The 26,073-nt window shown below is 41.1% G+C and overlaps 1 protein-coding gene across 2 annotated transcripts in view; it reads left to right on the plus strand.

The window, feature by feature from the left end:
• EMCN (endomucin) overlaps positions 1 to 25,782 on the plus strand; it is a 263,020-nt gene extending 237,238 nt beyond the window's left edge. For both annotated transcript variants that reach the window (XM_073589333.1, XM_073589341.1), the window contains 4 exons: positions 167 to 256; positions 18,428 to 18,452; positions 23,272 to 23,333; positions 25,556 to 25,782. In XM_073589333.1, the coding sequence (XP_073445434.1) occupies positions 167 to 256; positions 18,428 to 18,452; positions 23,272 to 23,333; positions 25,556 to 25,602 (224 nt within the window). In that variant the 3' untranslated portion in view covers positions 25,603 to 25,782. The remainder of the gene's footprint in view (positions 1 to 166; positions 257 to 18,427; positions 18,453 to 23,271; positions 23,334 to 25,555) is intronic.
• The last annotated feature ends 291 nt before the right edge of the window (positions 25,783 to 26,073 follow it).

A 26,073-nucleotide genomic window follows, 5' to 3' on the forward strand; every position in this document is an offset into this window, starting at 1 on the left:
CAATACGGTAGATTCCAAAAGTTATACTTTACCAAGATCCATATTAAACATAAAATACAGTACAAGTACACTTCATAGACAAAACATGCATTACGAGTTATGTCAAAGGCCGTTATATTTGCTTGGAATTTAGTATAAAATAACCTTTACCATTTTTTTCTTGCAGGAATTATTATCGGAGTAGGTTGTGTACTTTCTGCAGTTGTTTTTGTTGTCTTAATATTCCTGTTCAAGATGTGCCAGAAAAAAAACCCAGGTGAGAACAGTCTGTGAAAATTGTCTAAAACTTGTAGCTTAAAAATGGAGGTAGGCTATATCTGAACATTAAATAATTGACTTCATGCATTTAATGATTTGCATACACCTACTCAAGATAACTACCCAAATATATCTGACAGTAATTAAGATTCATAGTTATGTTTTCAAAAGGTGTCAACATTTTTTCCTTGAGAGCAGAATTAAAATATAATGGGGGAAATAAGTGGAAAGCTAGGAAATAAAAATGTCAAACATTAGGCACATATTTGGATAACCTCTTTTTAAAACTCTATTTCCTCAATACATGGGGGAATTACTCAATAGTTTTCTTCGTTCTCTGGTGGTTTAGTGAATTAAGTTTGCCATGCATTGACATAAGCAGTGCTGAGCTTGTCCTTAACCCCTTTTGCGACCTTGGGTTTTTCCATTTTTGAGTTTCCGTTTTTTGCTCCCCTTTTCCCAGAGTCATGACGTTTTTATTTTTCTGTCAATACAGTCATGTAAAGGCTTGTATTTTGCAGGACAAGATGTACTTTTGAATGACATCATTGGTTTTACCATATCTTGCACTGGAAAAAAGGAAAAAAAATTCTTAGTGAGGTGAAATTGCAAAAAAAGTGCAATCCCACAATAGTTTTTTTTTTTTTTTACCGTGGTCGCTAAATGCTAAAACTAACCTGCCACTATGATTCTCCAGGTCATTATGAGTTTATGTGCTGTATAGGTTCATTTTATTTAGATGGTGAAAAAAAAATCCAGAGGTTAGAAAAAAAAGTCGCCATTTTCCGAGACCCGTAGCGTCTCCATTTTTCATGATCTGGGGCTGAAAAAACAACAACCACCAAGCAACCGAAGGACCAATTGACCAGGAAAAACCAAACAGGATATATTTAATAACATCTTTATTATATACTTGGTAGTATATATATAAAAAAAATGAAAAACAATGTGCATGTTTGGGGATAACTTACAAAATTGTTAAGACAATTAAAAAATAGACCCAATTGTATATACTATATTTGATGTATATTCCTCATAAATTAGAAAAAAGTGAAAAAAAAACAAAAAAATTATGTGCAGGGGGATGAAGGAAGTGATCCGAAACGCGCGTCGGGGTGCGCGTTAAAGGGACATGGTGACCCTTAAAGGTATATGACCCCTTTAATTCTATTACTCTTTTATTGCACCACACTTTATATGGCAGCAATTGTGACCCCATTTAATTGGTTTTCATTGTATGGGATATTAATATAATATCTTATGGTTGTTTTTTCACATGCACCTTGCACCTTATATTGCAGCATTTGTGTAGTTCATTACTGCCTTATTTTACAATTGTTGAGACACTATTGTGGTTCTCTTGCTGCTTTTGCACATGCACTTTTTGATCATCATATATTATGGATTCTTTCTTTGCACAAAAGTTTTTCACTTTTTTTTCTAATTTATGAGGAATATAAATCAAATATAGTATATACATTTGGGTCTATTTTTTATTGTCTTACAATTTTGTAAGTTGTCCAAAAACGTGCACATTGTTTTTAAATTGTTTTTTTATATATACTACCATCTATATAATAAAGATTATTTATTAAATATATCCTGTTTGGTTTTTCCTGGTCAATTGGTCCCTTGGTTGCTTGGTTGGTGTTTTTTGATTTTGATGTTTCACTAAGTTTCACTACCTTCACTGAACACTGGTGGTAGGCTGTATGATCAATACTATATCTTCTATGGTCATTTTGACGTAATTTTATTTAATATATATATATATATCTACCATATTTTTCACTTTATAAGACGTTTCGGATTATAAGATGCACCAGAAATTTTGGGGAGAAAAATATGAAAAAAATATTTTTTAATAAAATGGTGGTGCCTCTTATAATCCTTGCATCTTATTGCTTACCGGGGTTAGTGGCTGCGGTGTAGTGGGGTCCCAGACTCGCTGCTGGAGGAGGCAGGTGTGGAGTGATGCTGCAGGCCGCATTCAGGGATGAGGGGGGCTCCGATGTGTGCTGTTGCTGCGGGAGTCTTATGCTGCTGCCTGGTTTCTCTGGGTGTCGGCGGTTGCTGGCTGGTGCTGCGGGTGTCTCCGGTGCCCAGCGGTGCTGCGTGTGTGCCCGGCACTGCCCGGGGCTCTGCCGACATTGTGCGAGATCCCATCTGCACAAGCGCCGGTGGCCATTTTTACCAGCACCACCGCACACATAGGGAAACTGTGGAAATGCCAGGGCTCTGGCCTGTCACACAATGTCGGCAGAGCCCCGGGCAACGCCGGGCACACACGCAGCATCGATGGGCATTGGAGAAACCCGCAGCACCAGCCAGCAACTGCCGGACACCCCCTGATCACGGCCTATGGTAAGGCATGTCCGCTTTGTAAGACGCACCCCCATTTTCCCCCCAAATTTGGGGGCAAGAAAGTGCGTCTTACAAAACGAAAAATACGGTATTATATATATATATATATAATACTACATCTGGTGTTTGTGTTTTTACTTAATGATCTTGGGCTGTGAGATGGCTTATTTTTTGCATTTTGAGCTGACCTTTTTATTGCTACCATTTTGGTGTAAATACAATCTTTTGATCACCCGTTATTGTGTTTTTAATTTTTTTTTTTATAAAGTAATTCTGGCATTTTAACTTTTTTTTCTCGTTATGATATTTACCGGTCAGATTAATTGTTTTTATATATTGATTGGTCGATTTTGAATGCTGCAATACCAAATAAGTATCTCTGTATTTATTATTATTGTTTTATTTTGAATGGGGCAAATGGAGGATGATACAAACTTTTATGATTTTGCATTTTTTTAATATTTTTAAAAAACATTTACTTGCTTCAATAGTCTTCATGGGAGACTAGAAGCTGCGATCTTCCGATCGCTTGTACTACACACAGCAGAGCTTCAGCGGAAATGTTCACTAGAAATTAGCGCTGCCCGCTGGGCAGCATTCAAAACAATCCAGTAATGACAACCACAGAAATCTCCTGCAGACCCTAGGTTGTCATGACATCCCATTGGTGACCCACAGTCCTGTAATACAGGCACCTATGGACAGAATTAGTGACGCACTTCCAGCACAAGCATGTTAAATGCCACTGTCAGAGATTGACAGCAGCATTTAACATGGTAACAGCCACGGGTGGATCGCGATTACACCCGCTGCTGTTAGGGGCACATGTCAGCTGTTCAAATCAGCTGACATGTGCTGGAAAAGTTGCGGGCTCATTGCTGGAGCACGCATCAAGGAGGGCGAGCCCACCTTAAACTATACATGGTCTAAGGTGGGAAAGGTGTCAAACATGAAAACGAATCTGAACAAGCCAAGCTGCAGAGTAAAGCATTGGGGAAGGACACCTGATTCATTAAAGCTTTTATGCCAAAAAAGTATCATGTCATAAAAGCTTTGAAAAGAAGCAAAAATGTTCCGCAGCCCAAAGCTAATAAAAAAGTTTGTACATTTCAGCATTTTTAAGCCATTTTTGCTGAGCTTTGACAAAGTGGTGTGGTAACCTGTGCTCATCAAATTCATGATGACCTGGGGCTTACCTGATTCATTAAGACTAAGGAGTCATAATATTCTATGGTTTTACATTAGACAGAATAAAAAAAACTTGTCATTAAAAGGTCTTAAAATTAGGAAAATACAACCTCAAATGAATAACAAAAGGTAACATATTATACTGTGTTATTTATTTATCCAAAACTAGGCCAAAATACATAAGCAGTGTGTGAAAAATTAAGTACACCTCATAAATAGATATCTTGTAGAATCACCTTTATCAGAAATAACTTGAAATAATCATTTTCTGTGTGGCCTTATCCATTTTTCATGTCATTCTGGAGGAATTTACAACTTTGCTTGGGGTCATTGAGGTTTGTGGTCATTCCATTATGCAAAGCTCTCTTGGGGTCCCACCACAGTATTTCATCAGGGTTGTGGCCTGTACTTTTACTGAACTATTGTAAAATCCTGATTCTTTTCTTTTACAGCCTTTCTGATATAGATTTGCTGGTGTGTTTTGGATCATTGCCCCTTTACATAACCCAGCTTTGGCTGTGCTTTACTTTTAGATAGATGACCTCACATTTAGTACACCCGTCTGCTTCCATAGGAATTAAGAGAATAACTAGCTGGTAGGTGCTGCTAATTAAATGCTCTTTATTAATTGTTCATCAGTAACTGTGATAATATCTGTAAAAGTAAACATTTGAGCAGTTTACTGGTCTGTAAATTCAGGTATGTGTTATCACAATGTCACAGAAAGAAGACATCAGCGAGAGAAGCAATTACTGCCACCATTAATTTGGGAAGGATTTTAAGACCATTTCCAAACAATTATGAGCATAAACTATACAGTGAGATATATTATTCATAAGAAAAAGACATTCAAGATAGTAGACAATCCTCCCAAGAGCGGACGTCCAAGCAAATTAACCCCAATGTCAAACCATGAGCAATGCTCAGAGACACTTCAAAAACCTAAGAAATTCAGCGTAGAGTCTCAAGGCCTCAGGTAGCATGTTAAATGTTCAAGATCATGACAGTACAATTAGACCAAGACTAAACAAGCATAGATTGTTTAGAAGGGTTGCAAGGAGAAAACATCATATTTCTAAAAAGAACATGGCAGCACAACTAAAGTTTGCAAAGATGCATCTGAACAAAACACAAGATTTCTTCAACAATGTGTGTTGGACAGCAGAGACAAAAGCTTAAATACTTTTGCAAAAAACAGACACAGCATATTAGCATGAACACTTCATGATAAATGTCAAGCACTGATTAAAGGAGTGATGATTTGGGCTTGGTTTGCAGCCATAGAACTTGAACACCTTGCAGTCATTGTGTCAGTCATGAACTCCACTACACATCAAAGCATTCTCAAGGCATATGTGACTCCATCTAGCTATCAAAATCTAAAGCTTGGCCAAAGCTGCGTCATGCAACAGAACAATGATCCCAAGTTCACAAGCAAATCTACATCAGACTGGCTGAAAAAAGAAAGAATGAAGGTTTTGCAATGACTCAGTCAAAGTTCAGACCACAGCCCAATTCAAATGTTGTGGAGGGACCATAATAGTATGTACAAATGGCGTCTTATAGACATTGGCATACCCGTATAGTTTTTGCTACAGGAAGACACTTCAGGAAAGCATAAGTGGTGTTACCCTGAAGCATCTTTTCTGATGTCCTTGAAGCGGGGCTGGGGCACACAAGTTTGCGCTTGCTGCAGACCAGAACTGAGTTCTGATTGCCACGCAACCCCTCTTCTAAACAAATGTCTCGGTGCAGTATGTGGTATGGTGGAGTATGTTCTTTGCTTACATTTGCTTTGGGAGCCCTCGTTAACTTGCCTTCCATGGGACCGGTTCCGGCTACAAACAAGACAGAAGACATTGGGTCCAGGTTAACAGGTCCGACTTTACTGTGCAATTCACTTACACATAGCTGCAGCATACAGATTAAGACAAAGTATCTTTTTACTGAAGTTCCCTTGGCTTTATGTCCCATCAGTCCTTGTCCTCGTACTGTCCTGAGACTGACCATCTTCACCTACACTGCGACCCAGCTGACATCTTCATCCATACCTCTTCCGCACTTTAAGTCTAAGACTGTCCCGGCGTATAGACGTGACTGAAGCTGTGCCCTCATACTTCTAGGAAACTTATACTATTCAGACCTGTCCTCTTCCACTGCAGCTTAACTGCACGAGAACCTGCTAACTCTGCTTTGTTTAGCTTTGCTCTCCACTCTACCCAGAACTGTTACTGTCATACTGTTTCTGCATTTTTGCTTAGTTTTTGTTAATAAATAATAGCACAGTGTAATTTGTCATCTTCATTATTCATGAAAAGGATCATTCACATAACTGTATTTTTGTCTGAGTGCCATCCATGGAAGAAATAACACCACACAGACCAATGTCATTCAATGGGGCTGTTCACGTGAGCGATATTTTTTTTAGAGACTGAATCTGCTCATGAAAATAATCGCAGAATTCACTAGTTTCTTCCCGATGAGACTTGACTATTCAAGCCTATGGATGTGCAAAAAAAAAAAAAAATTGTTTCCATCCAAAGCCACCCTATAGCACTTTTACAGTTACATTGCAACATATGAAACTGTATTTAGTCGTGTTCTTTTTAATAACGGCTAATGTATAAAAATGAATTGCACACTGATTGCATTCTGATGACAAATGAGAAAAACATCATTTGAGTTATCTGGATGAAACTTTAATGATTTTTTAGATGCTCGTGTGAATTTAGCCTGCATTAGGCTGTATGTTTAAGTTCTTGTAAGGGCCAATATTTTATTATGTCAAATTCATAGAGGGTGTACATAGCTTTATTCATGACTGAATTTACACAATAATCATATTAAAAAGTTAAAAATATGTATGTCAGCTTTTGGAACTAATTATTAAATGCACTTGTTGCAAGATAATCACTGATGAAATCTTCCTTTTCCTACAATTCTTAAATGCTGATGCCACAAGATACATCCTTCTGAAGTTCATCTTCATCCAGGAGCATGTCCAGTTCTTCCTTTGTGCTCACAATAATGGCAAAATTGCGTGGGAACCAACACTGTTTTTTTCCAAAACAATCTTTTATTAATTAAATGCATGTCATTTACACACACTGTGCTAATTGTATTGGTCGCTGACATCTATATATCTACCTATTCCATTTGTATTTACTGTATGTAATCCATCTCTTCTATCCTGTTGGCTCCTGCTGTTGGCTGTGTATATGTATTCTATGTGTAAGTAACTATTCTAACCTGTCAGTGTGATTTTACTGTACCCGCATATGAATTGCCGACTTTTCAAATGCGATCGGTGTGTAGAAATCTGACAGCACTCGTATGGACCGAGTGCTGTGTGATTTTTTTTCTCGCACTCATTGACTTTTATTGCGGGATGCAATCTGAATTTCAATTACAATAGCAGCATGCTGCGACTTTTTTCCAGTCCGATCGTGATCGGATCCAATAAGGCTTATGGGAGTATTCATCATCCGGCACCTGCGCTCTGAATAAATAAATAAAAACAACATGGGTTCTCCTGTATTTTTGATAACCAGCCAGGTAAAACTGACAGCTGAAACCCTCAGCTGTAAGCGTTAGCAAGGCTGGTTAGCAAGAATAGATAGAAGGATCCCTTCGCTATTTTTTAAATTATTTATATAAATAATTTAAAAAGCTACGTGGAGTCCCCCCATTTTTGACAACCAGCCAAGTTAAAGCAAATAGCTTGGGGCTGGTATTCTCAGGCTAGTAAGGGACCATGGATATTGATCACCCACCTAAAAATAGCAGCATGCAACTGCCCAGAAAAGGCGAATCTATTAGATGCACCAATTCTGGTGCTGTGCCCGGCTCTTCCCACTTGCTCTGTAGCGGTGGCAAGTAGGGTTTATATTTGTGGGTTGTCACCTTTGTATTGTCCAGGGTTAGTAATGAAGAGGCCAAATGTTTGGTAAATAAAGTCTTTTATTTAAAATAAAAACAAAACAAACTTTTCATTTTTTATTTAAAAACAAACAGTCATACTCACCTAACGCCCATTCAATTGAAACACTTACTGTATCTCATGTAATAAAACAAAAACAAAAAAAACCATATCCCTCACTTGTTTGACGTTCTGTTGCACACTGTATTCCATGTCTGGGGATAAAAAGTTTTCAACATGGATGGTGCCAAGATATGACCGTCCAGACATAGAATCAATGATGAACGAGCTGCTGTGAGCACAGCCTTAGTGAATAGCAGTGATGTCACTGAGGTTACTGACAGTCACTGTGGCTGCATAGGATGGAGGGAGGGCTAACTGCATGGATGGATAGATGAGGGATGGATTTATGAGGGATAGATGGATGAGGAATGGATGGATGGAGGGATGGCTGGAATCCATAGTATCCCACGCCATAGTCCATCTGTGCGATATGTGCTCTTCAGCATGAACGGTGGCATCATGTGACCATTCATGCTGAGAAGCAAGGAAGAATGAGCTGCAGCGAACGGGCCCCTGAACTATGGTGACCACCACTAGCACAATGAAAAAAATTCTCACTGCACAGTGGTGAGTGCACCATAGTTCACCGTGAGAAATTTCTCCCACTGAACTCACCACTGCACCGTGAAACTTTTTCTCACAGTGCTAGTGGTGATCACCAACTCACTGTTCATTGGCCCAGCTGGGAACATAACCTCAGTGACCTGCGGTAACCTTGATGACGTCACGCTGGTCAATAAGGCTGAGTTGTTAGCAGCAGCTAACTCATCAGTGGTCTTCAGTGTGACGGAGTCAGCTTCTGCTGAGTCGATTTCTAGAGTGAACCCTCTGGGTCGTGGCACCCACCTAGGGCAAACTGACCTTGTGAGGAACCACTCCCTATACAGGGAGTGTCAGGGGCAAGACCAAGGGGGTGAGCCACCATGACTGCTGGAACCAGACGGCCGGCTCAAGAAAGACATGAGTGGGAGTGTCTGGCAACAGGGAACGTGCAAGGTACAAGGCAAAGCGTGGTCACAGGGTTTCTTCAATAAAGCGTGGTCTCAGGGTTTAATCAGAAATAAGACATAGCTACAAGGACTAAGTGAGGCATAAGGTGTGTGCGAGGGCACACCAAGGTCCTAGGCATCTTACGTGCTAGGTGGCACACCAGGGTTCTAGCAAGGGATAAATGGCATCGGACTCCAGACATCTGGCAACAATCGACAGGCTCTGGACATCAGGCTGCGGACATCAGCTTCAGACATCAGGCTGCAGTCATCAGGCTCCAGACCTCTGGCAGCGATCGGCGGGCTCCGGGCATCCAGCAGGCAAGGAGACACACCAAGGTCCAAGGCATGATACGTGCCAGGGTACACACCAGGGTCCAAGGCAGGGCGCGTGCTAGGAGGCACACCAGGGTACAGGCTAGGGCCTGTGCGTGCTTGGAGGCGTGCCAGGGTTCAGGCTAAGGCCTGTGCATGCTACAAGGCAAAGTACAGAACAAGGAGCAGAACGTAGGCTGAAGCACAGAGCCAGGTTCAAGAAAGAGAAGCGGAGTGTATGCTAGAGCCCAAAGCCGGGTCAGAGACATAGAGCAGAGTACAGATAGGTAGTGGTACGTATGCTGAGGCACAGAGCCGGGTACAAGGGAAAAGCGGAGCGTATGCCAGAGCCAGGTATATGGCAAAGCACAGAGTACAAGACTTGTGCTAAAGGAGCATGGAAAGTCAGAATGAAAAGATAGAGCTCAAGACAGGGTACATGGCCAAGGTGCGTACAGACAGCACAGCGAGGCATAGTACAGAAATGGCTTGTGTAAGAGAGCACGATAGGACAGAGTGAAGGAGAGAAGCTGAGCTTGTGCTAAAAGAGCACAATAAGACAGAGTACAGAGAAAGTACACAAGGCAAGATACAGGACACGAGACAAGGTACAAGACAAAGAACAAACACAGGACACCAGATGAAGTACAAGCACAGAGCATGTGCGAAGAAGCACAATAGGGCAGCGTGCAGGGGCACAGAATACAGGGAGCAATTGAGCAGAACAAACAGCACTATACTCAGGCCCCGACCATAGGAAGTGGCAGTGTTATGAATGGGTCACCGAGGAGGAAAACTAAACAAGCTAAGCCACAGAAAACCAGAGAGGTTGGTAACTATGCAGATTGCAGACCCCTGATCCTAACCACCCAACTAGCAGCAGCCGTGGAGCGTTCCTACGATGAATCTAGATGCCTCGTCATAGCCGGAGGACTAAATAAGCCTAAAGCAGGAAAAAGGGAAAACTAACTGCCCCAGAGCAGACCCCAAAGGAATAGACAGCCCCCACACATGTATTGATGGTGAAACAAGATGAAAACACAAACAGGCAGGAAAATAGGCTGAGCAAACGATGGGGCCCAAACTAACTAGAAAGGACAGGAAAGGAAAGACACTGTCTGCAATCTGCCCAAAAAACCCTGCAAAAATAATGTCCAACACTTCTGATAACAAAATTAACCCTGAAGTCACTAGACTTCTCCCACTATATCAACACTCTGAAATATTCTGAGACAGAGCAATAAAGAGGCCAGTCTAATAAGGGACAAAAAGCAAATTGGCAAATATAGATGAATAAGAGTGGAAATTCAGCACAGCCCCAGCCGGGGCTGGCTGACCACACAAAAAACTGAATAGACCAACAAAATCAAGTGTGAACATTAGCAGAAACACTTAGCTTGAGATGACTGGAACAGAGCTGAAAACCGAGACCTGAAAAGCCAGAAGGAATCACCAGCACCAGAATAGGGCGTTGGCTGTCTTAAATCCAGTCTGAGATTCCAGAGATCCAATCGTTATCCTCATCATCAGGTGGCAGATCTCTACTAATTAAATCAACCTCACTACCTCCTGTTACCACCAGAGGGAGCCCGGAAGAAGAACTCAACTGGTAGACCAGAAAATGAGTTCACAACAGGGCAGCCTGATATAGGGCATTAGCACCTGGACTTCTGGGTCAGGACCATGGGGGGGGACTTCCGGGTCAGTCCTCCAGAACCATAGAGCGGATCGCTGGTTCAGGTCCTCCTGGACCATAGTGAGGATCACATGGTCGGGTCTTCCAGGACCATAGAGAGGATTGCTGGATCAGGTCCTCTTGGACCATAGAGAGGACTACATGGTCGGGTCCTCCAGGACCACAGAGAGGATTGCAGCAGGCAGAGCAGAGATGGGCAAGCACACAGTAACGGCATGCAGCCATGAGGTAAAGCACACATGCGCACAGCACCGGCATGCAGCCATGGTGAGGTACGCGTGCACACTAGCGATGGCGGACAGCCATGAGATGACGCACATGTGCACACAAGCAAAGGCATATAGTCATGAGGTAGAGCACGAGTGCACACCAGCAGGCAGCCATGATATGAGGTGCGCGTGCACACTGCTCCAGGGGTCATGCAGCATAACAGACATGACATTCAGCCTGGGTGGTTGCATCTTGGCAACATTCAGCCTGGATGGTTGCATCTTGGCACCATCCATATTGAAAACTGTTCATCTCCAGACATGGATTACGGTGTGGGACAGAACAATGGATAAGTGAGGGATATTGTTGGGGTTTTTTTTTGCTTTTTTATTACAAGAGACGTTGGCTTCAATGGAATGGGTGTTAGGTGAGTATAACTGTGTTTGTTATTTTTAAATGAAAAAATAGAAGTATGTTAATTTCCATTAAAGGACTTTATTCTGGCTGTGTGCGTATTTACAATATAAATATACAGTATTATTTCTAATGAATAGGTGTCTTACAGATGACTCTCCATTACTAAGCCGTGGGGTTCATGCTACTGGACGGTAATGATTTTACCGTCGTTCAGAAGCAGCGTTTGCCACGCTGTCATGCACATGACAGCATGTCAAACACTGGATGTTCAGACCTCCCATTCAAATGAATGAGGTTCAGGCTCAGGTTCGGGTATGGGCACTGTTCTGGGACCCAAACCTGGACTTTTTTTTTTTTAACTGTTTGTCCAAACCCGCCGGACCCGAACATCCAGGGTTCCACACACCTCTAATCAGCTGCACTCACTATAAATTGTAAAATAATGATAGTTAGAGTCATAATCTATAAAAGTTTTTTCAGCTTGGAAAAAAAACACGGACGCCTTAGATTTATTTTATGGACATGGCAAAAAAAAAGTGCCCTATTTTTCTGAGAGTCCTGGAATTTTTGGACAATTAGTAACTCAGATTCATAGAGCCTTTTTAAAGGTTTGGCCAATATGAGTTATGCCTTTCAGGGTCTATCTACAGCATTCTACAATGATCCGACCTGCAAGAGAATGAAAATAACTTATTATACCCACCTGCGGGGCGGTCCAGTGACTCCCATTTTTTGCGATGATGCCCTTCTGCTTGCTTCATTGGCTCCCGGGTATCGCGCTCCTGCGTCAGCATATTTATCTGCTCTGTTAAGGGCAGAGCAAATTACTGCAGTGATCAGGCGTTGGGCCTCTCTGACCTTTCCCAGCATGATCCTGGGGAGCCTGATGATGCAGGGATGCGTCATCCACATGAAGCAAGCAGAAGGGTGGCATCGGAAGAAGATGGAAGGCGTCAGACCAAGACCTGTGATACCCATCGGACCGGACTGCCTGCAAGTTAGTATAATAAATGTTATTATTCTTCTCTTGCAGGTCAGAGTGGGGGCTTATCTACAGCATTATAGAATGCCGTAGATAAGCCCTGAAAGGCGGTGGCCGTAACTCGTTTCAGCCAAACCTGGTTACAGATTCCCTTTACACTGTCTGTTCCCAGCCCTGCAGACTTAAGAGTGCCTTCAAACAATTTCTTCCTTCCTCCAGATCCTGACTACTCCTGCATGATGGGCTAGAGCAACAGGAGCTATAGCTGTGACACTGGGAGAACTATGCTGTGTATTGTATGCTGCCACCCTGTTGCTGCAGCATACAATACTCCATAAATAAAAACGAGTGCCTTTCGGTGCCGAAGCAGGAGGTATGGTTCTATGCAGTGCCAGGAAGCAAATATTGACCTATATATGTACAACCACAAAAATGTCCAAAAACATACTAATGCAATAGGGGAACCTTCACCATACAGAACTTCCCAGCATGCATAAAGTACAGGGGCATGTGAAATACATAGACCAAAGAGTGGATACAAAGAATCCTGAGCACACCACTCACAAAGAAAGATATATCATAAATAAGTAATACATTTTATTAAGTAAATTCATATCATAGATAAATAAACAAACAAAATACAATTAATAGGAAGGAATGTATACATACAAATACAGGAGTAAAGGAAAGGATACAAGTAATGGTAAAGTGCAAAAATATATCAGCATGTAAGCATATATCCACCTAGACCCCTAATGGTCTGTAAAGTGCAGAGTGCCATATAGAGGAAAAAAAAAACCCCATGCTGGTAATTACATGTAACATGAGCACATAGCAATTTATTCGCCTGTTCAAGGAATTCCTGGAGTCCAACGCACATTTCGCCTTTTTAGCTTTTCAAGGAAATTGTGTGTTTCATGACTTGAGACCTATTTGATTTATATGGTAAACCCACCCAGTCATGGGCCAATCCTCCTTCACGTATGTCACCGCTGCCCCAGGGTCTCAGGTGCAGCCGCTTTCAGCACTCAAGTGTGGCGTGCATGGAGGAAAACCCCCTGATGACGTCATATCCGCACGCCACAAGTGATAGAGGCTGTCGGCAAGAAGCAGGAGACTCAGGTGTGGTACACATGCGCGTCGCCATCTTTTTGTAGTCCAATCACCATACTTTCAAAGCCTATATCTGAAGAGGCAAAGCCCTTTACTTGCCGCGCCTACAGCACATATTAAGTGCAGGAATCTGGGAGAGTACCGCTGCAGTGTAGAAAGAGTCCTATAAATAACACCATATGCAAAAGATAACATTAGAAATCGCCCAAAAAGGTGAAGCACAGCAATAAAGAGCACACTCCATAACGGGTTACTAATAAAACATTAACCTTTTCAGAAAATTCGCAGGTTGTGTGACAAGGGACTCAAGCATTATAATAAAACACCATCATTTAGAGCATATAATATCATTGCAAATCCCTATGACAGTAATTCCAACATGCAGAGTCTCATAGCACAATTGTTCTCTATAAAAATATATACGGCAATAAGATCAATAATGTAATGACAATAAAGTCACTAATACATTGGCAGAAAGATGTCTAAAACAATCCAATTGCGTAATTATTATAATGATCATTTAAGAGTAAACCATTGTTGGAAAGAATCCTTTTCGCAATGTAGCTCAGCATCAGATGTAGGCTCACATGTTTAACAATCCTGGGTAAGTATGTAAAACCATAGTTCAGACTATATCTGAGAAGGCAAAACCCTTTACATTCCGCGCCTGCAGCACATATTAAATGCAAAAGTCTAGCAGAGTACCGCCGCAGTGTGAAAAGGGCCCTATAAATAGCACCATATGCAAAAGATAACATTAGGAATAGCCCAAAAGGTGAAGCACAGCAATAAAGAGCACACTCCATAACGGGTTATTAATGAAACATTAACTTTTTCAGAAAATTCACAGGTTGTGTAACAAAGGATTCAAGCATTGTAATAAAACACCATCATATAGAGCATATAATATCATTGCAGATTCATATGACAGTAATTCCAACGTGCAGAGTCTCATAACATAATTGTTCTCTATATAGATATGAACAACAATGAGATCAATAATGTTATGACAATAAGGTCACTAGTACATTATCCAAAAAATATCAAAACAGTCCAATTGTGTAATTGTTGGGTGAGTATGTAAAGCCATAGTTCAGACAAGAAAGACAAGGCGCGGCATGTAAAGGGTTTTGCCTTCTCAGATATAGTCTGAACTATGGTTTTACATACTTACCCAGGATTGTTAAACATGTGAGCCTACATCTGATGCTGAGCTACATTGCGAAAAGGATTCTTTCCAACAATGGTTTACTCTTAAATGATCATTATAATAATTACGCAATTGGATTGTTTTAGACATCTTTCTGCCAATGTATTAGTGACTTTATTGTCATTACATTATTGATCTTATTGCCGTATATATTTTTATAGAGAACAATTGTGCTATGAGACTCTGCATGTTGGAATTACTGTCATAGGGATTTGCAATGATATTATATGCTCTAAATGATGGTGTTTTATTATAATGCTTGAGTCCCTTGTCACACAACCTGCGAATTTTCTGAAAAGGTTAATGCTTTATTAGTAACCCGTTATGGAGTGTGCTCTTTATTGCTGTGCTTCACCTTTTTGGGCGATTTCTAATGTTATCTTTTGCATATGGTGTTATTTATAGGACTCTTTCTACACTGCAGCGGTACTCTCCCAGATTCCTGCACTTAATATGTGCTGTAGGCGCGGCAAGTAAAGGGCTTTGCCTCTTCAGATATAGGCTTTGAAAGTATGGTGATTGGACTACAAAAAGATGGCGACGCGCATGTGTACCACACCTTAGTCTCCTGCTTCTTGCCGACAGCCTCTATCACTTGTGGCGTGCGGATATGACGTCATCAGGGGGTTTTCCTCCATGCACGCCACACTTGAGTGCTGAAAGCGGCTGCACCTGAGACCCTGGGGCAGCGGTGACATACGTGACGGAGGATTTTCCCATGACTGGGTGGGTTTACCATATAAATCAAATAGGTCTCAAGTCATGACACACACAATTTCCTTGAAAAAGCTAAAAAGATGAAATGTGCGTTGGACTCCAGGAATTCCTTGAACAGGCGATTAAATGGCTATGTGCTCATGTTACATGTGATTACCAGCATGGGTTTTTTTTTTTCCCCTCTATATGGCACTCTGCACTTTACAGACCATTAGGGGTCTAGGTGGATATATGCTTACATGCTGATATATTTTTGCACTTTACCATTACCTGTATCTATTCTTTTATTCCTGTATTTGCGTGTATTTCATTTGGTTATACATTCCTTCCTCTTAATTGTATTTTGTTCGTTTATTTATCTATGATATGAATTTACTTAATAAAATGTATTACTTTTTTATGATATATCTCTCTTTGTGAGTGGTGTGCTCAGGATACTTTGTATCCACTTTTTGGCCTATATATGGGAAAAGTAGATTAGGTATACAGTTGTGGCCAAAAGTATTGACACCCCTGCAATTTTGTCAGACAATACTCAGTTTCTTCCTGAAAATTATTGCAGACGCAAAATCTTTGTTTTTATTATCTTCATTTAATTTGTCTTAAATGAAAAAACACAAAAAGAATTGTCCTAAAGCCAAATTGGATATAATTCCACACCAACATAAAAAAGAGGGTGGACAAAAGTATTGGCACTGTTTGAAAAATCATGTGATGCTTCTCTAATTTGTGTAATTAACAGCACCTGTAACTTTCCTGCGGCACCTAACAAGTGTTGGCAATAACTAAATCACACTTGCAGCCAGCTGACATGGATTAAAGTTGACTCAACCTCTGTCCTGTGTCCTTGTGTGTACCACATTGAGCATGGAGAAAAGAAAGAAGACCAAAGAACTGTCTGAGGACTTGAGAAACCAAATTGTGAGGAAGCATGAGCAATCTCAAGGCTACAAGTCCATCTCCAAAGACCTGAATGTTCCTGTGTCTACCGTGCGCAGTCTCATCAAGAAGTTTAAAGCCCATGGCACTGTGGCTAACCTCCCTAGATGTGGACGGAAAAGAAAAATTGACAAGAGATTTCAACGCAAGATTGTGCAGATGTTGGATAAAGAACCTCGACTAACATCCAAACAAATTCAAGCTGCCCTGCAGTCCGAGGATACAACAGTGTCAACCCGTACTATCCGTCGGCGTCTGAATGAAAAGGGACTGTATGGTAGGAGACCCAGGAAGACCCCACTTCTTACCCCGAGACATAAAAAAGCTAGGCTGGAGTTTGCCAAAACTTACCTGAAAAAGCCTAAAACGTTTTGGAAGAATGTTCTCTGGTCAGATGAGACAAAAGTAGAGTTTTTTGGGCAAAGGCATCAACATAGAGTTTACAGGAGAAAAAAAGAGGCATTCAAAGAAAAGAACACGGTCCCTACAGTCAAACATGGCGGAGGTTCCCCGATGTTTTGGGGTTGCTTTGCTGCCTCTGGCACTGGACTGCTTGACCGTGTGCATGGCATTAAGAAGTCTGAAGACTACCAACAAATTTTGCAGCATAATGTAGGGCCCAGTGTGCGAAAGCTGGGTCTCCCTCAGAGGTCATGGGTCTTCCAGCAGGACAATGACCCAAAACACACTTCAAAAAGCACTAGAAAATGGTTTGAGAGAAAGCACTGGAGACTTCTAAAGTGGCCAGCAATGAGTCCAGACCTGAATCCCATAGAACACCTGTGGAGAGATCTAAAAACGGCAGTTTGGAGAAGGCACCCTTCAAATATCAGGGACCTGGAGCAGTTTGCCAAAGAAGAATGGTCTAAAATTCCAGCAGAGCATTGTAAGATACTCATTGATGGTTACCGGAAGCGGTTGGTCGCAGTTATTTTGGCTAAAGGTTGTGCAACCAAGTATTAGGCTGAGGGTGCCAATACTTTTGTCTGGCCCATTTTTGGAGTTTTGTGTGAAATGATCAATGTTTTGCTTTTTGTTTCATTCTCTTTTGTGTTTTTTCATTTAAGACAAATTAAATGAAGATAATAATACCAAAGAATTTGTGTTTGCAATCATTTTCAGGAAGAAACTGAGTATTATCTGACAGAATTGCAGGGGTGTCAATACTTTTGGCCACAACTGTAGTAGTGCACAGCACATACTTGTATTTCGGTGCATTTTTTTTTATCTAGACCATTTTTAAAAAAGAAAGATCTGAAGTCATTCTATGTGACTGCAGACTTGTCAGTCTTCTAATTGTATGCACTGTGTACTGCAAGGATTCGCCAGTTTTTGAGTCGTTAACTGTGGTAGTGTATGGGACTTGTGTACTCTCGAGCAGAAGCCAACTAGTGGGCGTGGCCTTGGTCCACTTGTAGATGACAATGCTAAGTGGAAGGCTGCACCCACTAGACAGCCGTGTCCTGGTTCCACACACTTGTATGGACTAAAGACGGTCCTATTAGACAGCTTCTGCCTGGGAATATGCCTATCGCATACATCACCGCCATTCCCAGTCTGTGCTGAGAGGATTCACAAGTCTGCAGTCACCCAGAGTGACTGCAGACTTTTTATTTTAGACCTGACAACCCCTTTAAGAAAATGAAGAACAGGTAAGCATCATCTACAAAATAGTGAAGTTATAAAGCTGAAAGTGGTTTTGTACTTTTTTCAAAATTCCACAGTATTCCACAGTGAATGCAGTTAAGTAATTCAGACTCAAAAGCCAAGTGCCATTGAGTTCTAGGCATAATTTCAACTGCCAGTCATATGACTGCAGACCTGATGCCAGTTTTCAGTCATTCTGTGACATCCCAGATGCGTTGTAGCATCTGTAACTATTAACAGCTAGGATGCCAAAATGGACAAATTATGTTTCAATTATGAAGAAACAAAAAACACAGATTTTATAATGGGTGTAAATGTATTATTTTTATGGGTTTCCCTTTACTTGACATTACGTTTTTTTTATTGAGGTAGTAATTTCTGACAATGTCTTCTCTTTTAGCTGCTGAAAACAGTGAAATAAAAGTGTAAGTATCCTGCTACCAGAAATATATTAATATGTATCATTTATTCATTAACTGAAAACAAGCTAGAAGACAATGTCTTTCTGAACCGTCTGTCCTGTTCTATGAACATCACTAATGTCAGTGGATCTCATACATTAATATGTATGTAATGGTTGAATGAGGAGGCTTAATTTTTTACACTGAAATGTAAAATAAGTTTAATACAATTTTTAATGATACTGAGATACTGCAGTACTAATCTGGGGTGACACATACAGCAAAAGGACACATTCTTATATAAAATATGCACACATGTACATTCAGATGCACATTACTCCCATGTTTACCCATTATCTGAAAAATAAGGGGAGATGCACTCATAAGTCAGCACTACAATACCTTGCAGGTGCAGACCTATATTGAAGATGTTGGTACCCTCCCTCCCGCATCAGATGCACTCAGCTGAAATTGAGCTATGAACACAACACTTTAGTTCACCTGGTTGCTAGTGGTTGCTGCTGCCAATTCCGATCCAGCACTGGTAGCTCTAGTTAGGAAATGGATAGAAACTGGGAATCAAAGGAGGCCTTGAAAGTGAAATGCTGTAAGTGCTGCTGCTATGGTAATGTGATGATGAGATGCAGTGTTGGACTGGAGCACCTTGGGCCCACCAGAGAAAATCATTCTTGGGTCTCATTATGTAGCTACAGAGAAAGAAATACAAGACCACCAATTGTGCGGTAAAAGGTACTACAAGTCTTAATTGTGTAGCAGGGGTTGCGGTAGCCCCCTCATAGAATATAAAGTAGCATCCTCATAGAATATAATGCAGCCCTCATATAATATAACACAGCCCCCTCATAGAATAAAATGCAGCACCCCTAGAATGTAATGTAGCCCCATCAGAGTATAACGCAACCCCCTCATAAGGTGTAATGCAGCCTCCATAGAATATATTGTAGCCCCCTCATAGGGTACAATGCAGCGCCCATAGAATATAATGTACCCCCTCAAAGGATATAATGCTGCCCCCCCTCATAGGGTATAATTCAGCCCCCTCACCCATCATATGCTATAATGCTGCCCCCTCATAGAGCATAATGCAGCCCCCTCATAGGGTATAATGCAGCCCCTTCACCTCTTATAGGGTAAATGCAGCCCCCCTCAGTGTAAAATGTAGCCCCCCTCATAGGGTATAATGCAGCCCACCTCATAAGGTGTAATGCTGCCCTCTCATACTGTATAATGCACCCCTCCTCATAGTGTATAATGCACCCCCCTCATACGGTATAATGTCACCCCAACAAAGGGTATAATGCAGTCCCCTCAAAGGATATAATGCAATCCGCTCACCCCTCATTGGGTATAATGCTGCCCCCCTCATAGGGCATAATGCTGCCCCCTCATAGGGTATAATGCAACCCCCCTCATAGGATATAATGCAGCCCCCCTCCATATGTTATTATGTTATATAGTGCACCCCTCCATAGGGTATAATGCAGGCTCCTCATAGAATACAATGCACCCCCTCATAGGTCATAATGCTGCCCTCTCATAGAGTATAATGCAGCCCCCTCATAGGGTGTAATGCAACCAGTACTCACTGATATATATACTCGTATATATATATACACAATGCTCACCTCTCCTCTTCGTTTCCCTGCTGATTTCGGCTCTGCTCCGGTATCAACAGCTGCACTGCCATCTACCCGGCACATAGTGGGTACGTGATGAAGTGACGTCATCGCGCACCGGCTGTCTCAGAGGCAGAGGGGAATGATGGGTGAGTTAGGATCATCTGACACTCTCTCCTACATTATTGCTTTCAACTGTATGGGCATCTATGATGCCCATACAGTTGAATGCGGCACGCACTGGGGGGCAGCGCTGGCACTGGCCCCCCTGACTTGCGGCCCCATAGTGGCCACATGGGCTGGAGGCCCCTGAGAGAGCAGGGGTCCTGGTCTGCCAGTCCCGAGAGCGGGCAGTGTTAGCTGCAGCCTGCGGCTAACACTACCTGCTAGAAAAGTGAAATGAATATTCACCTCTCTCCACGTCCATGGGGGCATTGGAAAAGTGAATATTAATTTCTCTTTAGCAGCGGAGACAGGCTTTTGCCGCAGCAGCTGTCTTCTGCCTCCTATTATCCGCTGGCACCGGGGGCCCCAATAGTAGCTGCGTGTTGTGCCGCTATTAGCGGCACGCCACTGTCTGGGGGCCCCTGGAGCAGCAGAGGCCCTAGGCAGCTGCTGGGCCTGTATGCCAGCAGGTGTCAGTGCCTGGGCCCCCTGGAGAATCTCCCAGTTCTCCGGTAGGCCAGTCCGACCCTGATGAAATGTAATTAAATATGATTAACATTTTATTTGGATCATTGTATTTTGGGGATGTACTGACTACATTTTTAGGATAATTCTCCCACGTATCCCTTTCAACCCTTTAGACACTTCTCTTCCGTTGCAACTGTTTAATTACCTGTGGGCAAGCAGCAGTTTATCTAATGTGACCAGGAAACCGCATGATTTCCAATGATAACATTGCAGTCAGCTTCAGCGAACTCCTCATCCCCTTTCTTCCCTCCCAGACCTGCCGAGATATTAGCCCCTCACACATAGCTTTAATAATCCCGATAATAAACAGCTAATGTCTTAACTATCTTTCTTCTCTCTCGTTCCTGCTTATTACATTTACTTCACATGCCGTAGTCCTGTTACCATATGATAATGGCCTTTCCACTGTAAGATGTCATTGCAGCCTTAAGGGAGGGACTGGGAAGTTGTTACAGACATCTTGGAAGCCTATCCACCGATCTTCTGTGGATGTAGGCTTGTGCAAAACCTTCTGTCTCTATATGTAATCCTAGAGATAGACTTGATGATGTTGCTATCGGGGCTCGTTTCCTCTATATGCTGAAGATAATTCTTAATGACATTGTCTGTAGGTTTGGAGTTGTTGTCCTGCTACAGAAGAAATGTGGATCCAATCAGTCCCTTCCCTGATAATATTGCATGATAGATAATAATCTGCCTGTATTTATCAGTAGTGAGGACACCATTAATCTTGGCTAAATCCCCAACTTCATTCACTACTATGCAGCCCTAAACTTGCAAGTAATCTCCACTATGCTTCACTGTTGCCTACAGACACTGTTTCATGTACCGCTATCCAGCCCTCTCAGTGAACAAACAGCCAAATATATCATATTTTGATCATAAGTCCAGAGAACTGGCTACCATTTTCGTTCACCTTAGTTTCTATGTTTTTCCTGAGATTTGTTACCTTGTCGAAGGTATGGCTTACTACCACATTTCATACATGAAGGCAACTTCTGGTCAGACTTTTTACTGTAGAACAATAGATAGGTGTAGCTGGGTACATCTGGTTGCTGAAATTTCTGACCTGATGGCACTGCTATACATCTTTCAGTTTTGAAGGGAAGTATGATGTGTTTTTCATCAGTTTCCTTGGCTGGCTGCTGTGTCTAAGATCCTCAATGTTACAGTATCTTTTTGTTGGTGCTTCTTCAAAAGAACTCGAACTGCACATTTTAAAAACCGCACTGCTTTAAAATATTTGCATGAGAAGAACCTTGCTAATGGAATATAACTACCTTGTGTTTTGTAGAGGTGCTCAGTTTTGCAATGGTATATGACTTGAGACAATAAACTGTCTTCCACAACCTCTCCTTTGTACCAGGGTTTGGTTGTTGCTCACCCAGTTTGAAGGCTTCTACACAGGCTTATAAGATGGCCATTCATATCAGATATCTGTCATTTAACAGCTATCTTTTACAATCCCCTCCTTTAGTAGGCATTAATGTGTTCTATTTAGCTGAATATCGTGAACATGTGATCCTAATTATGCAAATTGTCTCTTCAGAGAGGAAGAGGACTAGAACTCTAGTGCCACCTATTGGAGGTAGCAATCCTAAAAGTCAATGTTGACCCTTTAACGAGCCTAGTTACATGACTTAGGATAAAAGCCAAGCCAGAAACTCCATTTGCAGATACTGTGTTTCGGGGTGCTGCCCCTCATCAGTGCAAAGTGGGAGATCTGGTTTGGCTGTGAGAGAGGCATCTGACCGATATCCAAGAAGTATCATTTCTCCTTGCGGAGAATGACATGCTAAGCATGTCGAGGTGAAGAGACTTAAAGGATCATGTGATCCTAGAAACACTTGTTTTCCTGTGGTCGACCAGTGTAACCAGGTTGCCAATCACGCGACCAAAAAGTGAAGCACTCATGTGTTGAGTGAAATAATTTTAAGCTTAAAAATTATTCTCGGCAGCACATCAATCTCTATAAAAAGAACATGTGCTGGAAACAATAATGATTTATGTACTCAGAATGATTCATTCTGTGCAAATGGGAAGTGTGGTCAGTCTGTCTAAATAGGATATTAAATGACCACTGATCAGCCAACATAATGCCAATCAGCGGTCTTTTAGTCATCATTGGCCTAAGCTGATGTCAAATACCTCCGGTAGCGGCTTATTGCCAGGAAGAATAAAAGGATCAGACATATAAATTCAATTATGAGATGAAGTCGAGAGACATTTGGAAGGCTGGACCAATAGAAATCGGCACGTTTTGGCAATGTTATTTTGTATAAAGTGCCATAAGTTGCTTTATTATCTGTGATTGTGACAGTCAGTTCTTTCCTTCCATTTCATGACACAACTTTGATGACTCAGTTGTTACAGAGTTTAGACTTTAATTGTAATTATTAATTTAGGTCTTTGTAGTTATTAGCTATTATTGCATTCTTTTCATTTTGTGACTTTTAGGATTACTTTGCAAGAAACTTTCATATATGTTTATTTTTATTTTTTTACTGAAATAGATCTGCTCAAACTAAAGAAAGTGTTAAATTGCTTTCTGTAAAAACAGCTACTCCATATTCTGGTAAGTGTCTGCGAGCGTTCTATGTCACTGTCTTCATATGCTCTTGGAAAGCATTGCCTAAATATTTAAACAGTTGTTTCTGATATTAAATATTTGCATCCTCCTAGGTTAATTTCAGCTATATTAAAATTAAGTGCAATTTGATTTTTCTGTTTCCATGGGAAGCAAAGCAGGGGTGGACTTGATACTTTCACTACAAAAAAATTCAGATGAGTGGAAAAATTATATTAACATTTGTATTAAATTGTGATATAAAAGTCACTTTTTAACATGTACCTCCTGCTGTAGTAAGAAACCTACAAAGTTAAAAATATTGTGCATTTTACACATATATGTAATTAGGCCCCCTTAACTAAACAGAGCACCATTACCATTACCAGATAGATACTTTATCCCATCAATGTTTAATTGGTGAAAATACACCTCTCAAAACAAAACATTGAAAATATCTCTATGCATTCAGTATCAAGTATGTGCGTCACGCACAGAAATACGTGCACTTACACGCCTTGGCATGATATCAATTGGGTTATTAATGATTGTCTGAGGATTTTTTGCCATCCTAAATGCACATGCATGTAAATCATCAAGATCAACTGCTGGCAGCTTCTTTTGCAGTTGCCGAACGTTGACATCCTAGATGTGCCCAATGGGAGACACCTCCAGAGATGCTTCAGGCCATGGTAGCATGTCTAGACCATTGTCATGTTGAAAAATGGCTTATGGGACACTTTACAAAAATGTTTGTACGACAGATTCTGCCACCAAATCAATGTAACACCTAGCAGTTAGTGTTCCTGGAATGAAATATAAAGGTGTTTGGCTGGCTACCGTACATTATGCTGCCCCACACCATAAAACCAGGAGTAGGACTCCTGAAGGCCTGTTCATGGCAATGCCCACATTTGGACGTCATATATCAAGCCTATGGCATCAGTGTCTACACAAACTATAAGAAGATGTTTGAACAACATTTGGCTACAAGCCAGATGTTCAGCTACATGTGATCCATTGACCACATGCTGCTGTCAAAGGCTATCAATAATGGGGCAGAGCGAAAATGTAATGGAGACTGAATGGAGATCTATCCTTTTCAGCAATGAGTCCTGTTTTTGACCAATGTTGCAATGCTATTCCATATTGCCACCATTGCCGGAAGCGTCTCTGAACTTGTCTCCCATCAAGCACATCAACAACATCATTGGTCGGCAATTGCAATGGTAGCTGCCAGTAGTGGATTTTGATAAATTGAATGCTCAAGTGCATTCAGTATGGCAGAACATTCCTCAGACAGCCATTAATGACGTCATTGATAGCATGCTAAAGTGTGTAAGTGCATGTATTTCTGTGTGTGACACTCGTTACTGAATAAATCAAGATTTGAAAAATTTGATTCAATTTTTTCATCACTTGCATATCATAAACACATCTATCTTTCATAATTCCACTAATTTTCCTTTTGGTGTTGCAATTTTAATACTGAGAAGTGTACGATCACTGGACCACTGAATAATAAAATAAAGGAACACTACATTTAATAATACAAATATGTTAAAGGGGTTGTCCAGTCCGAACCGATAAGTCTGCGGTCCCTATGTGTGACAGCAGACTTATGAATCCCCCAGTGCACGTACTGTTCACTGTGGGGATTTGATTTGACAGTTTCTGAGCCAGGGACTGAAGGGTATGTATGAGCTATACATAGTCCCGGTCAGTGGGCGTGGCATTGCTCCATACACTTGTATAGAGAGAGCCTGAGTCCCGTCTTGTCATGTGGCTAACCAGTGGGCATGTCCAACTGGAGAGCACGTCCTTGCTCTTTACAAGCTTATGGAGAGCAAGTCCAAGTCCACTGACCGGAAGTATGTACAACTAATGCATACCCTCTGGCCGCAACTCAGAAACCGATGAATCCCCGCAACGCACAGTGCGTGTGCTGGGGGCATTCATAAGTCTAGTTAGGACCGGACAACCCCTTTAAGTACTTAATGATGAAATAGTAATACTGGTTCTTCACCACTTCTAAAGGCAATAGCACAAGAAAAGCTTTCCATATAGAATGACTTACTAACCCTTTCCACTATGACATGTCAAAAGGTATTTTAAATTATAGGGGAACTCTAAGTAACACAATAGGCAGAACTTATACATTATGTGTTTGACTGGGGTCTGCTATAATTTGCTGAAAAATAGTGACAGTATTTTTATTTTATATTTTTAAGATTCAAAAAGAATGACATCGAACCAATTGGAATCTATCGAATGTTGAAGAAATTGCCAATTGACTACAATAAAATATCTATAGTGTTAATTTCCCTGCATTTCATGATGAAAGGAAACTTTTGCACTGATTGTATGCTGCCATTTAGGCAAAATACTAAAATACTAGCTTTTCAGAATTAAAAAAGTAACAATTTTTAAAAGAAAAATAAAACTTTTTGATATTGCATATTTTTTACACTTCCATCTTTTGACATTTACCTTGCATTTGCTTAAATTGTATATGATTTCATCTTTTGACATTTACCTTCGGTTTTGCTTACGGTAGATTGTGTATGATTTTTTGTACTTTCATCTTTTGACATTTACATTTGTTTTAGAAAAAAATATGTCTCGTTTTTGTTATCTAGTATGTTTATGAAAGAAAGGTAGAAGAATAATGTAGAAATATTAAAGTGTTCACCTATGGCCTTCTTTAAATCTATTTCTCAGTATATTCTGGTGCTTAAAGAATTTACCA

Source organism: Dendrobates tinctorius, unplaced genomic scaffold, assembly GCF_039654945.1.
Source record: "Dendrobates tinctorius isolate UK_male_01 unplaced genomic scaffold, ASM3965494v1 ptg000011l, whole genome shotgun sequence".
NCBI lineage: Eukaryota > Metazoa > Chordata > Amphibia > Anura > Dendrobatidae > Dendrobates > Dendrobates tinctorius.